At 47.5% G+C, this 13,770-nt stretch overlaps 4 protein-coding genes and 1 non-coding gene across 5 annotated transcripts; all 5 read right to left on the bottom strand.

Moving 5' to 3' along the window:
- Positions 1-862: 862 nt before the first annotated feature.
- On the bottom strand, positions 863-3,128 carry BDW43DRAFT_290499 (cation diffusion facilitator family transporter). Its single transcript, XM_032043528.1, has 2 exons — positions 2,002-3,128; positions 863-1,934 (listed from the first exon to the last, which is right to left on the bottom strand). The coding sequence occupies exons 1-2, from the start codon at positions 2,837-2,839 to the stop codon at positions 1,303-1,305; spliced, it is 1,470 nt and encodes a 489-aa protein (XP_031895482.1). The 5' UTR covers positions 2,840-3,128; the 3' UTR covers positions 863-1,302.
- A 793-nt stretch (positions 3,129-3,921) lies between these two features.
- Positions 3,922-3,992, bottom strand: BDW43DRAFT_t207. The gene has a single exon. It is a non-coding gene; the product is annotated as a tRNA-His (tRNA).
- Positions 3,993-4,411: 419 nt separating this feature from the next.
- Positions 4,412-6,521, bottom strand: BDW43DRAFT_290497 (AP-1 complex subunit mu). Its single transcript, XM_032043527.1, has 7 exons — positions 6,454-6,521; positions 6,195-6,362; positions 5,989-6,117; positions 5,585-5,814; positions 5,036-5,525; positions 4,602-4,973; positions 4,412-4,536 (listed from the first exon to the last, which is right to left on the bottom strand). The coding sequence occupies exons 2-7, from the start codon at positions 6,231-6,233 to the stop codon at positions 4,456-4,458; spliced, it is 1,341 nt and encodes a 446-aa protein (XP_031895481.1). The 5' UTR covers positions 6,234-6,362; positions 6,454-6,521; the 3' UTR covers positions 4,412-4,455.
- Positions 6,522-7,228: 707 nt separating this feature from the next.
- Positions 7,229-8,413, bottom strand: BDW43DRAFT_290496 (mitochondrial 54S ribosomal protein mL57). Its single transcript, XM_032043526.1, has 3 exons — positions 7,977-8,413; positions 7,670-7,902; positions 7,229-7,568 (listed from the first exon to the last, which is right to left on the bottom strand). The coding sequence occupies exons 1-3, from the start codon at positions 8,362-8,364 to the stop codon at positions 7,413-7,415; spliced, it is 777 nt and encodes a 258-aa protein (XP_031895480.1). The 5' UTR covers positions 8,365-8,413; the 3' UTR covers positions 7,229-7,412.
- A 3,657-nt stretch (positions 8,414-12,070) lies between these two features.
- BDW43DRAFT_290490 (succinate dehydrogenase cytochrome b560 subunit) lies at positions 12,071-13,030 on the bottom strand. Its single transcript, XM_032043525.1, has 3 exons — positions 12,932-13,030; positions 12,785-12,875; positions 12,071-12,626 (listed from the first exon to the last, which is right to left on the bottom strand). The coding sequence occupies exons 1-3, from the start codon at positions 12,969-12,971 to the stop codon at positions 12,191-12,193; spliced, it is 567 nt and encodes a 188-aa protein (XP_031895479.1). The 5' UTR covers positions 12,972-13,030; the 3' UTR covers positions 12,071-12,190.
- Positions 13,031-13,770: the final 740 nt, after the last annotated feature.

Genomic DNA, 13,770 nt, shown 5'->3' with positions numbered 1-13,770 from the left:
CACTCCATTCAACCCGCAATTTATGGATCCCTTCTCCAGATACTCAGTACAGTAAGTACTACTTCGGAGCATTGGACACCGGAATTACAGTGGTAAAATTACCCCAAGTTTGCCTTATCCGCTCAATCTTTCACGGTCCCGAGTACTGCCAAAATTGAACTGCAATTGCAAATATGGTGATGTTCAACTAGGATAAATTCAAGTATCTTTTTTTGTTTTTCTAAGGAAATGATACAAGTCTAGACCCACCACCACCGGGGATTTACCCAATTTACCCGACGAACAAGTGACCAGGGCTCTGTTAAAATCCGGATCTTCCACACCAGACAGGGTATTTTCCTTCTCTTTTTTTCTTATTTATATAATCCTCGCCAAGATAGAAAAGTCTAGAACGCTTTGATCCTGGTTCACGCGGACATGGATCGTATACCTCATGAACAACGGAGGATTTCTGACTCTGACTAGGTCGGATGTTTTGAAGGAGTTTTAAAGAGAAAAAGTATTACCGTCTTTCTCTCTCTCTTCTGTTGTGTATTCCAATTATTATATATATGTCTGTTACACAAGAGTTGTAAAGTCGGTCTACAAGTAGAATGAATAGTCTATCAAGGATGTATAAATAGAGGCACATGATCTGGTCCACGTCACAGATTCTGTTGCAGCAAAGATGGGATGATAATGGGGTAAACATATGAGTTGATGATAGGTCGAGTATACACCACAGGAATAAGGAAGCAAGAACGTTAGGGTTACAGGATTGTCAAGAGTGATATAAAGACGAAATAATCACAAATCGCCTCCCAGTATTTTGTACCTCGTTAGTCACATGGACTGTCATCCAATCGTATTCTATCCGAGTACCCTGGATACGATCTAATACATGTAGGATGAATCGGGGAAAGAAACCGAGACAGGGCGCTCATTCCACTAGCTGGCCGTGAGAAAACTGGAGGGTACGTTTCTAGAACTATGAGAGATCGTGTCCGCAGTACGTCTGTTGATTCTATGCAGCCAGTGTACATATGTACATACATAGGTTGTCAGCCATAGCTGACCCTTCTCTAGTGTCTTCGTGTTTCTTCAGCGATTCTCGTCTTTCGCATGATCCAACTGTCACCAACAGCAAAAGCAAGACATGAACCGAACCAAGTTCCCTCCAGCCGGTGTATTCTTGGGGTATCACATGATCCTTCGAGGCAAAATGGGACACGAACAATGCAATCGCACAATTAAGAGCTCCAATAGGCTCGATACAAAGCTAAATAAGCAAAAGAAAGGGAAACCAAAAACAAAAATGCCTCTTTAACGCCTCTTGCGAACATCATGCTCATGCTCGTGTTCGTGCTCATGCTCGTGCGCCTCCGCATCTCCATCCTCCGGTTCCGGGTTCGCTTTGGATGTGACTTCGGCAGGGATGAACTCTTCGGAGAAGTTCAATTCTTCGTGCTCAAGGGGAATGAATCGCACTTTGACTCGCTTAACGCCGCGGACACCTGCTCCGATTCCTGTTCGGACAAGTTCCTCAATCTCCCGAGACCGACTGATGGGCCATGCGCCCGGCACCGCCAATTCGATATCCATTAGATAATTCTGGCCGGACTTCATGCCCTGAATGTCGCGGATCTTGATCGCGTTGCTGTCCTTCAAGTTCGCAAGCGCCTTGAAAGCAGCCTTCTGCACCGATTCCTTGATGTCATCGTCCACGGTAGTATCGGCCAGCTCCAGAAGCGACGAGCAGGTATTTCCCCATCCAGCTTTGATGACCATCAACGAGATCAAGAGGCCACCCACGGGGTCCAGCCAGGAGGCATCTTGGAATAGGTAAGTACCGCCAATGGTAAACAGAGCGACGATGCTGGTCAGGGAATCAATGCGGTGGTGAATTGCGTTCGAAGCCAGGACGGACGACTTGCGCTCATTGGCGACTTTCATGGCTGTCACATTACACGATAACTGTTAGCGCTCGCAGAAGCGTAATTGACAAGCCCCCAAGGTACTCACTCGCATGATAGAGCCATTCCTTCACCACTATCGACCCGGCAGCTAACCATGCCGCGTGGATACTCGGGCCAAGAACGTCGATTCCGTGGCTATGTGAATGGCCGTGTCCCAAGTGAGAGATTGCGCCTGCTGCCTCGGGGTAGAATTGATCTAACAGAACCTGACCGGAGTTCAGGCCCATAAACACGCCTCCACAGAGTAATAACCCGCTCACGCCTAGTGCGCCAATGCTCTCAATCTTTCCATAGCCGTTCGGGAACCTTTCGGAAGGGGGTTTGAGCGACCAAGCGACCGTACCCAGCGTGAGGAAGTCCGAGACTAGATCTGTAAGTGCGTGGTAGGCGTCGGCGATCAGGGCCTGTGAATGGAAGACGTAGCCTCCGATAAATTTTCCAATTGCCATGGCGAGGTTGGCGACCAGGCCGATCCGCGTGATCCGAACTCCCGCATCATGTTTGTTTGTGGAGGTCAGATACACGTTACCGTGATGATGATGGTGGTGGTGATGGTGGTGACCACCATGGCTTCTAGTTTGTGTCGCCATCAGATGCAGAGGTGCCTTCGTTGTAGTAGTGGTGGTGGTGGTGGTTTTTAATAAAGGGAGCGGAACGGGGGAAGTATTGACGGAGCTAAAAGGGATGAGGGATCTAGCGGAGTTCTTATGGCGCAGAGAAAACGAAGTGGCCGACGTGCGCAGCACACGCAGCTGAGGACGACAAGATAGAACGAAGCTGGCGCGCCCAACTCGAAACCTACCGATGGAACCGCGAAGGAGGGATGGGGATCCGGGCGTTGATGTTGGATGGGCCCTCCACCGCAGGGGGTGCGTCAGCGGCATCAGGCCGGGTACGTAAGTCCAATTCAGTGCTAATTGTTAATAGTGGCAGTTTAATAGCGCAGATAAACAAAGACTGAGGTCAGGACACTGTGTTCTTTTGTGTGGCGGCTGTGAACGCCCATAGTGTGGCCCAAGTGAGAGAAATCCAGGGAATTGAGTAAGTTCTGACTGTTCGCATTCTGTCGTGTGCTTCAACAACACAATATGTAATCCGGTCCGGCAGATGTAGTCCCGATATGTGCTGACGAGTGACGACTCTCCGCCTCCGAACTTTGCTCCACTGGCCCCTATGGTTGGGGCTCTATTACAATTCTTGCCCCTTTGACTTGGTTGAATTTTATACCCAGAATTTAAGACCAATCATTTCTCTCACATTGTCAGTTCAGGATCTCCTCTCAAGGTACCCAAGGTGAAACGAGACTTATGTCCCTTCCTAATGGTCAATACTGTTCACGCTGACCGACAGGTTGATTTCTTTCCGTTGTCGGTCATCGATCTTATCAATCAATCTATGAAAACTGATATCCGAAACCAGGATCACCCAACTTTTTTTTATTTTTTTTACTTTTTTACTGTTTCCGTATATCCTTATTGTTTTCCTTCCTTTCTTTTATTCCTAATACTGTCTCATTTTGCTCCCTGCCTCAAACTTCTTCAAATAAGAAACAACCTAAATCCAGGCACATAAGAACAAGCAAATCTTGGCTTCAATCAACCATCACTCCATTACGTAGACCCCTCCATCCGCCAAGATAAATAACCATATACCGGGCTGACCAACGTTTCAAATTCTTAGCTATCTTTATGACGTACGCATTTTCTTGAACTTAGATCAATAAACCTGAGAAAAAATAAAATGGAATAAGGAATTGATAATTCCCGCTTAGTCATCTGACAAGTAAAGCAGCCCCTAAGAACAAATTGAACCCCAGTTGTACACCTGGTAGTCTCGCAAAAGTCGAAGCCAGGTTAAGCGGTGAAAGGCCTAATTATCTAGTCAGCTCGTTACTCTATACTTCACGGAGTTGGGAAGACTATATATCTTCATAGAAGGAAAGAACAAAAAATTTCAAAAAGATACGTGGTGCTTCCCGGAATCGAACCGGGGCTGGCACGGCCACAACGTGACGTCCTACCACTAGACCAAAGCACCTGTCTTCTATATTTAGATTTATGGACTTTTACTACATAAGCCAAGAGCAAATGTTCCGGTTTTCTGGATTACTCAGACTCCGGAGTATGGTACAGTTCGCTTGACTGATATGGGCTTAGTTTGGGCATTGTATCGTTGTATAGTATCGTTGAGGTGGATTATGTGGTGGTTCCAAGTTGATGGAATGATATTTGTGGTTTGTGATTGGAGCAATTGATAAGGTTTTAGCAGGGTGCTTGCACGATAGATATTAACTCAAGGCAAGGGTTTGGAATATCCTACATACATAGTACCAGGTATTGGTCCTATGCACTTACCTATGGAGAGCCTATTAGATGGTTTAAATAAGTACAGCTATTTTGGACCGGGAGCCTAGGGCATACTTGTGATGCAAAGCTAAATATTAGGAAAAGAGAAAGGGAAGAGAAAGAAAATATCTATTGACACTATTAAACGCTTTAAATCATTGTACATCTGGCATACGGACCGCAATGTCGCCTGACTGCGTGATATATCGGACCCAGGGTAGGGAGGGGTATTGGAGCTGTGACATGACCATTAGTCTCTGACTCGTCGCTGATATGCAAGAAGGGTAGCAAAGAAACATACCTTAGGTTCAGTGATCTTCAAGTACCGTACTTGGATACCACTCGTAGTGAAGTAAGGAATTTCAAATTTGACGTTAATGGGCCGTTTGGCTTTGCCTCCTCCAGTGCCGCCCATGCTACCTCCGAAGCCTCCAGTCATACCACCTCCGTGCTCATCATCTCCCTTGACGGAAGGGAGGCCAAGCTCGGCGCGCATAAGGAACTCCTTTCCACCACCGAACTGCTTGATCTTCCAGATAATAGCAGACTTCTCTGGCGCATAGTGAACGGTTCCGATGTTGGTGCGGAAGCGCGGCGAATCTGCGTCTTCCGGTACGGGGACAAGGATTTCTACGTTATTAGCCGTGCTACGGCGCTTGAACTGTGCTTTGGCCTATGGCAGACAGAAAAATCAGCTTGAGCTTGAGCACCTTTGTTTGCGATCGAGTCGCCTACCTTCAACATATACTCCATGCGCGAGCCCGAATGCGACTCTACCAGACATTCAACCCAGATAAGGGGCTTCACTTGTGTATTGAGACGGTAGCTCATAAGCTCAAACTCGCCATCTGGAGGGATAAAACTGATTGTTCGGTCGTTCTCAAATCTCGAAAGTCGAACACACTGGTGGAATTTGACATCCTCCATCTCAACTGATTTGCCTCTTGTGGCGCGGCCCGTTGTTTCGAACATAACCTTGTCATTAAGACCCAGGCGAAGCTCTGGCATTCCACTCAGATAGCACTTCATCTTGATAGCGCCCAGAATCTCAGATCGCAGGACATTTCCAGACGCAGAGACCAGCAGATTCAGAGATTCGACAACATCAAGGAAGACCTCGTTCTTCCGGTAGCGAATACCTTCGCTTCGCCAGGAGACCGCATTGGTGACGGCGATAGGGGGCCGCGCTTGGACTTCAAGCTTATGCGACTCTTGCGTAATGTACCTAATACGAGATGAGTAACATTGCCTTCAGCCCCGGTCTTATTACAATCGTTGTCTTACTCTTGCAATATCTTGCTTTCTGTAGTTTGCGGGTATCCAAAGTCCATCATCTCATCCAGCAATTCATAGATGATGACAAAGTTGTCACGAATACTTTCTTCTTCCAAGACCTTGAAATATTCCGTGAAAACCTCCACAACTTTGTGGAGGAAGAGTAGAATTTCGGTGGCATTGGTGTTTTTCTTTGTCAACGCGAGGATGTAAAGGTTGCTGTGACGGATATAGAGATACTATACAGGCCATGGCGCATTAGCAAACCGTTGAAGACAGTTCAATGGTCGGCGGTTCCCAGAAGAAACAGTCGCAGTCGGTAGAGGCGGGTAATTATAGGGGATAGATAAAGCGGGCTGCGGGGACGGGTAGGAACAGGTGCGTAAGGCGATGCGAGTGCGGACAGAACATACATTGATACCTTCATGAGAAAAGCACGGAGGTACGGCGGAGCTTTCTTCTTCGGCGTCACTGAGGAGGATAGGAAATTTCTCGACGGCGGACATGGGGATGTCTCCGCGGTAGTTTCGGGCTAGAAGGGTCTACTTGACGGTCAGCGCCCGAACGTATGGTGGGCATGGCGGTCATTGAAATGAGATATGGTCAGGGAGTCATGTACCTTGCCCTTCAAGTCTAGAAAGAAGATAGCCGACGCCATCGCGGAGGCTTATAGGTCGTGTGGGCGTCGTGAAGGTAAGAGTGAGTGTCAATAGGGCAGCAAAGAATCGCGGGAGACTCCTGGCTAAAGTCCAACGGTAAGAGGCCAACGAAACACTAACCGGACATTCTGATGGAATAATTTAGCTGAGAATCAGCATCATCTGGCAACAAACAACAAAAACAAGGATAGACCATGGGCTACTAAGGGAGAGACTAACAGGAAGAGGAATGGAGCACTAGATTGAAAATACTTGTCAGTGTTTTGCGAAGATGAGCTTCTATGTACTGTCCATCTGTACATACAATACACGTTCAGTTCGGTTTGACTAACATAGAAAGCACTGCCAGCAATAAAGCACCCGCCCTACTGACCGCCTGCCTCGGCCTCCTTTCTGTACCTAATCAAGTTCCTCTTCCCCTCGCAAAGATAGGTGGCCTAGTGATGATTACGGACTGTTTTAAGGGTAGGAAACAAGGATTGGCAATCAAGGGCCTTATTATTCATCATATATCACCTTCATGCTACCTGCAGTAGGGTAACTTGAAGCTATACTAGAACAGACGATATCTACACGCCGCTTTATATTGCTTAGGAGTATCAAAGTGCGTGCATATAGCGGCGAGACACCGGACAAGGTCCACTTTGTACCTATTCCCGACTAGTGTCCCTTGCGCACTAGAGTATTTCTTCCGCGAATTTTTCCCTCTGATCTTTTTCTTTTCTTCTTTTGTACCAACGCACCCAATAGACAGTACAAGGCAGCACAAATTACATACTGTGATTTCTGGGATTATCGTACATTCTGTGCGATAGTCCTAGTGTTTCATTGCTGACTTGCGATACAGTGGCGCGAAGACTATGCATCGTAAAGAGGGTTCCATAAGAGCTGGCCGCGTATTTTACTCTGTTACTCGGGCGGTGTCAGAGGAACCGGACATTCCTATCATTATCATAAAATAATTTAAAATCTCGTAAAAGTCTGGTCTTTGGCTTCTGACGTTCAAAGGGATTGGTATTCGAATATCAATCAATATAAGACATGGTCGTAGTAAAAGTACATATATGGTGGATGACCAGAACCCCCAACACATACAGATATAAAAAAGACAAGAAAGCGAAAAGGAGATAACGCCTCGAAATGCTCCTGCGGCCATTTCCCAACGAAGAAATTCCGACTTAAGCCGTTACCTTGAAGCCCAAGGGTTCTAATATCCGCTCGCGGGCCATCTTGTTGGCAATGTGACCGCCCTTCTCCAGAGAAATAGCACCGATAACTGCATACATCGTATGGGCATAGACAAGGTCGATTCCGGAGCTCTCAAGATTGTTGGGCTGTGCATAGATGTCAGTAGGGGATTATCAAGTCACTCGCAGCGGGCATGGTGCAGGATCATAGATGAAAGAAAGTCAAGACAAAGACTAGACTATCTCACCTTCCGAGGTCTCCATCTCACGACCTTCGCCAACTCGTACTTCTGCGCAAGCTCCGCAAGCTTCGACTTGCTCGTCATGAGGTTCTTAGTTTCAGGGGAGAGGTTGTTCAAGTTATCCAGCGCCGGATGCGTGAAGGGCTGACGATCAAAAGCATCGGGGGTGGCAGTGGTGGCCGCATTTCCAGGGCTCTGCACCAAGGCCAGCGAAGCCTGTAACTCAATAATCCGCTTTCCTAAAAGTGCAATTGCAGGTTAGCCCTCTGTGTCTGGATGATCGGGGAAACTGCAGCCTCAGATTCCTACACACCTAAGAAAGCCAGGCGATCATTGAACCCTCTCCGACCCTGGTCAAAACTCTTGTGCGTCACAGCAAGCCACTTGACTTCGTCCGAAAGGAGCTTGTCGCCGCCACTACCCAGCATGCGGATGTAGAATTGGTCCAGAACGTCCGGATCGGTGTTGACCGAGAAATCATGGCTCTTGCTGTTCAATCGCAGGCTGAAGGGAGCCTTCGCACGGGGCGGGGTATAAGACCAGCGAGGCTTGTCTGCGTACTCGACCGGCGTCTCCTCCGTTGATGTCGACAAACCACGTCGGAGGAGAGAGGCGGATCCAATTGTGCCGGGGGTGGTGAAGGTACGGCATGCGGAACAGGCGATGGTCCTGGCCGCCCGAGTTGGTAGCATCGAAGCCATTGCGTGGATCAAGGGGCTGAAATGCGCGAGTGTGGGAGAAACTGAGGCAGTCCACCTGTCCTGGCTTTTCACAGCGGCCGCGATGGAAATCGAGCGATGGGAAAGATTTCGGAGATGCGGCGCTAGTCCCGATTGGGATAGCGCGGGCCGGCCATATACTCATGTACTCCCCTTACGGACAGCGAATCCTATTTCTTCTTTGACGAAACATCTCCTAGCCTGGTAGCACCTTTCTACTATTACTACTACTTCTTCCTTCTGGGCTTGGTCTAGGAATGGAGAGCTCTGCTCAAAGCAATTGGGTGACCAAGTGGGCACGCCGTTGAAATCAGCAAACAACCTAACAGCTAGTCATAATACAAGCTAGTGTATTTCCTATGTACATGTCTGCAACAGCAAGTCCATCTTGTTTATACATTTCGACAGATGGGAGTGAGGCTAAGAAAGAGTATTGCTACTGTCGTTCCGTATTCCCACCGTTGCTTCAGGTGGCTTACCCACAACAATACTCCAGTACAGGAACTTTAGGTTGAGCTGGGAGGAAACCTGGGGTAACTCTCCCTACATACGCTGATTAGACCCAAAAGAGTCGACTTACACAAAATAAACGTTAGTGTGCTTCCCCTTCCATCTAGACCTAACTGCTGGCTTCATTCAAGCCGCGTGCGCATAGGCATGGACCACTACTGATGCGTTCCACAGAACGCTTGGACAATGACATTGACTTGGTAGCCACCTCCTGAATGTGTTTTACCCGTTTGTAAGACATTTAGAATTTTACAGCCCGCCAACAAATTCAAGGATCAGTATAAAAACAGTCCACCGTTCAGCCTCACTTTATAGGGCCTAGTGAGGCTTCTTCTTTTTTCTTGGAACCGACCAGTAGCAGTCCGGAAACGGAGAGGCTAGATGTAAATGATGCTGCTGTTGCCGTCGAGCGCATAGATGATTCATTTGCTGTCTGTCAAAACTGATGATCATCTCCGTGTCAACATAATTGGCGGTAAGCATTCGGTGTACGCTCCAAGCCTAGATATACCAGGGTGACACGGAGTCAGCTACCCATGGCCGATACCACACCCGTTGAAATAGGTTACTTTGACTAACACAACTTGTTTAGGAGCCGTCGAAAGTGTTGAGGGTCCCGAGGATCTGACCCGCTTGCTGAGTTGGAAGAGACTGACAAAGGCATTGAAGGAGGCCGGGAATACTAGATAAAAAGTGAATGGCAAGCCCAAAACAGCAAGCGATCCATGACTCCCTGCCATAAAACATCCCTTGCGGAATCTGTCGCTCAGGCCCTGAAATTTACCAGGCGAGGGCGCCTATTAACGGCCTATTACTCCAGAGCAGTAACAATATTCCAACCATCGCCCCGCTGATGCAGTACATAGACAATGCACTGTAGTCCGAGTGGTCCCGGGATAAAGGTACAACGCATCGATGGTTTTTCGGTTATCGACAATGGATTATGATGTTGTCAAAATACCGGTGTGGAGAGTGTGCTAGCGCTTGCCGCGGAAGATACTCGGCTCCTACGGTTTCTACGAGTGTAAGTGATGATAGGCGTCCCAGACCTTAAGACGTGTAATCCAATTGGATAATTATATGTCTTTCCTAAATTTTGTGTCACAAGGACAACCTGGAAAATCGTCCACGTGTTTGCATATCGTGGGGTCCTTTCATATTATGGGGCCAGTGTTGCTTGAGGGCTTGTTTCCATACTCGCTCGTAGGCTTCTCTGTTGTTTGCTTTCCTCGACTGCATTTTAGGACATAGTCGCTAGGGGTCCTAAGCCTAGCCTCTCAAGTGACCACCAGGACTCACAAAAAGCAGAAACCTAGATCAGCAAAAAGACGAGTAAATACCGATGACGCCTAAGACAGCCTGATGAGAGTGTATAGTTACTGTTAAGCATTCGGTTCACGAAATCCTTTGTACTGTATTCGGGACCCAAAGAGTTCAAATTTTTTTTATTGGCAGTGTCAATGTCTTGTGTCTTCACTGTTTGCTTCAACCAGGAGTTTTAGAACGTTGGCTAGAAATTTAGTTAGGCTGTATACCGACGCTGTCAAACGCTCTGGAGTTCATCGAAATGAATAGTAGTCGTGGCTTGCATGACTTTATTGGGGTTACCAACAGGGTCAGGAGAAAAGGATTTCTTTACTTCTTTGGGCCTTCCTCCATCAATATTCGTGGCAAGCAGCTCCGGTTGGCTGCTTTACTGAACGAGACCATCAAATGATTGACCAAAGGAGCACACCGGAGGTCATGAATCTCGCATTTGCTCTCCAGGTATCACCAACCATGACGGGGCATGCAGCGTCGGGTAGTCAAGGTAGCCGAAGCAACGGCCTGTTTCCAGACTGTGCAAATCCGCTTGCATATGCTTGGCTTTAGTTTGCCGTGACAAGAGCCAGCGTGTAGGAATGACCGGAGGTTATGGGTACTCTGTACGCCGTCCAACGCCTTATACATCGACCTTCCGCCGGGCCCTTGCAGGGAGAGCCAAAAACGCGGCCTTCTAGATCTGAATCCATTTGCAATAACCATTTTTAGAGTGCCAGGAGTGTCAGATCCACGCGGCCATTTCCTTGATCGGGTGTTTAGAGCAGGATGGCGGTGTACACTTGGTAAGAGTGAAAGCCGCCAGTCGGAGATTGGCCTGAAGAGCTGGGCTATTAGTCGAAGAGTGTTAGCCTGGCAATTCAGACACCTTCGTTTACAGCTCATTAAATCTAGCGTCGGAGGATTTGAAGACTTACTTAAATAGATATCTTGGGAGAAAATCGAAGATCCATTGAGTTTTCGAAGTACAAGTGACCCTCCTTATTGTATCATACCTCTCGACTAACTTCAGACAAGTTGAATCGTTGCAAGCTTTTGCTGAGAACATCGATTAGTCCAAACGAGGTGGCCTATCGTGACATGGACGCCACCGTATCTAGCACCTATTTGGAAAATGAGCTATCGAAACAACATCATCTCAGTAGTATTACCAATATCTCAATGAGTGATTTCTCTGTGCAAGACCCGCCTTCACCACCACCATATCCACCTAATCCGCCACCGAGCCCTGCTTAATTCGAATTTTTGTTTGGGGAGGGGACCTGTTTGAAGGCCAGATTTGCATAGTGGGTGAGAGTTGTATAAGACATTTCTTCCATGCTTGAGTCGTGTTTTGAAACGGCTTGCACCGTTGTCCACCATGAAAAGCATAGAAATGCTGACGTTGGGGCTATAGAATATAGAAGCGATTTGGGGGGCACCTGTACAGCAATGGTATAGCATAGGGGTCCTGGCGAAAGAGTGGATATGCGTCTCTGCGCACAAACAAAGTTATAGGGTGTGTGATCAGTTGGCTTGCATTGGAACATTGTTAACTGCTATCTAAAGAAGAACCTAGTTCTAATATCACAAAAAAGAAAGGGAAGAAGGGGTTAATAGAGCTTAACAAATACAAACTCACATTTCAATTAAGGGTTTCTCTAGATTAATAATGTTGGATGCGTCGCGATCGAATGTGAGGCTCATTCAGAGATGCTTAGCAAGAGAAATCCATTAGTGCCAATACTTCATTAAGTCTTCTAGAATTCTTTCTTTTTCTTTTTCTTCACCTCATCCTTCTACTTTTCACCCTTTCATGCCCGCAATGTTTAGATTTTCTACGTCTTCAAGCCCAACAACGGTTCTCTGAACCTGGAGGTCTAAAAAGATGATCATAAGATTCAAGAATCAGCCTGGATTGAGGCTGGTATAAGATATAATGCACAAGAAAACAGTTTTAGCGAAACAAGGTCAGCTTAAAAGGTATGGCACAAGAAAATCACAGAAAAGCAAGCGCAAGGGCGCTGAAGATGCTCAGGCCCACCACAGTCCAGCCAGACTTGATGACCTGCTGGTTGGTAATTCCCCTACCAAGATCCCAAACCAAGTGACGCACTCCGTTCATGCAGTGGTAGGTGAAGGGGAGCGCCAAGGTGGTCTTGAGGAGAACCTTGGCAACAATAGGAAGAGCAGCGAAAGCAGCAGCCACGGAGGCAGACTCCAAATGCCAACCGAGCAATGGCGAGGCAAGGTATGCGGTCGCGTAAAGATACAGGGAACCGGACAGGGCGACTCCGGAGATACGGTGCAAACTACTACCGATCCAAGTGATCTGGGGGCGGTAGATGGAAAGATGAGGAGAAACAGGGCGGTTCAGACGCTGCTGCGCAAGGATTTTGGTGGGATCAGAGGTGTTCGAGGTAGAGGCAGTTTGCCTGAGTATTAAAGTTAGCACCAATATGCCATTGATCGCTGTAGATATGGCTGGTTATCCTGCGGGTTGAAATGGGAGCCCCCCATGACGTAGCAATCAATGACCCCCCAAAGCAGACACTGTCGCAAAAAACAACCAAAGAAAAAAGCAACCACTCACCGGGTCTGCATAAACCGTCCCATAGCGACAGCCGCGGGGGATGCGGAGTTCATCAACGACCAGCGCATTGCATAGGGCTGCTGGACGGCAACTGCAACGAATTAGTGAGCTCAATTTGACATTACTGTAACCAAAGGGAGTACATACGTCGCCGCAGCGATTGCTGAGCAACCTTCTGAGAAAGCATGGTGAATATAATGACACAAGTTCGACGGTGTAGAGCTTGATATTGCCAGCAAGTAGCCGTCGTCGTCGTCCACGAAGAAAGACCTCGAATTCCCGACACTCGTAATGCTTCGGAATCACGGGACGGACAACCTCGGGCTAGGTTCCAGTCACGGGACTCAGCGAATCAGGAGTGTTTGATTACCATCCGGAAGATTCTTCTTCCATTCCACCCCGCTTACTGATTTCGGGTATTCTCTACTTTGTGTGTTTTTTTCTCCTTTTCTTCTTTCCTTCTCTCAAGGGTCTCAGCCCACGTTGTCTACCACATTATTACTGGGATGATGTTGACGTGCTAAGCAAGGCCTCACTGGTTTCGGCTTTCTGTCGCGACCGCCGAGGTTTAAGAGATCCTGAGAAGGAGTTCAGTCCCGTCGTTAATCGCCCATTCTTCTCTTTGCTATGAGATGGAAGGGTTTCATATCAGGGTTACATATCATATCATCCTATACGTATAATCAATTTTTACGGAGAGTAATTATACAGGAAGGGCAAGCAGTACTAGTAAAGTGTCGGGGAATCCTGTTGCACACCATTCTATGCTTTTACCCGGACGAGCCTTGCGCAGCAATTGGACAAGGATCATTTTTATGCTACTAGTAGTGTGCTCCCGGTCTCAAATTCTTATTTTGGCTCTTATACCAAACACAGTCGGAGGTGCATTTTGGACGCTTGTGTCTGAAGTCTTAAGACTGACTATAAAGGTCTAGACTCCGAATCTACTTGATAAATGCCGGGAGAAGTTGGACCGAATGACGGCT

The sequence above is a fragment of the Aspergillus alliaceus genome, assembly GCF_009176365.1.
Source record: "Aspergillus alliaceus strain CBS 536.65 unplaced genomic scaffold BDW43scaffold_62, whole genome shotgun sequence".
NCBI lineage: Eukaryota > Fungi > Ascomycota > Eurotiomycetes > Eurotiales > Aspergillaceae > Aspergillus > Aspergillus alliaceus.
This window is presented reverse-complemented; position numbering and strand designations above follow the sequence as displayed.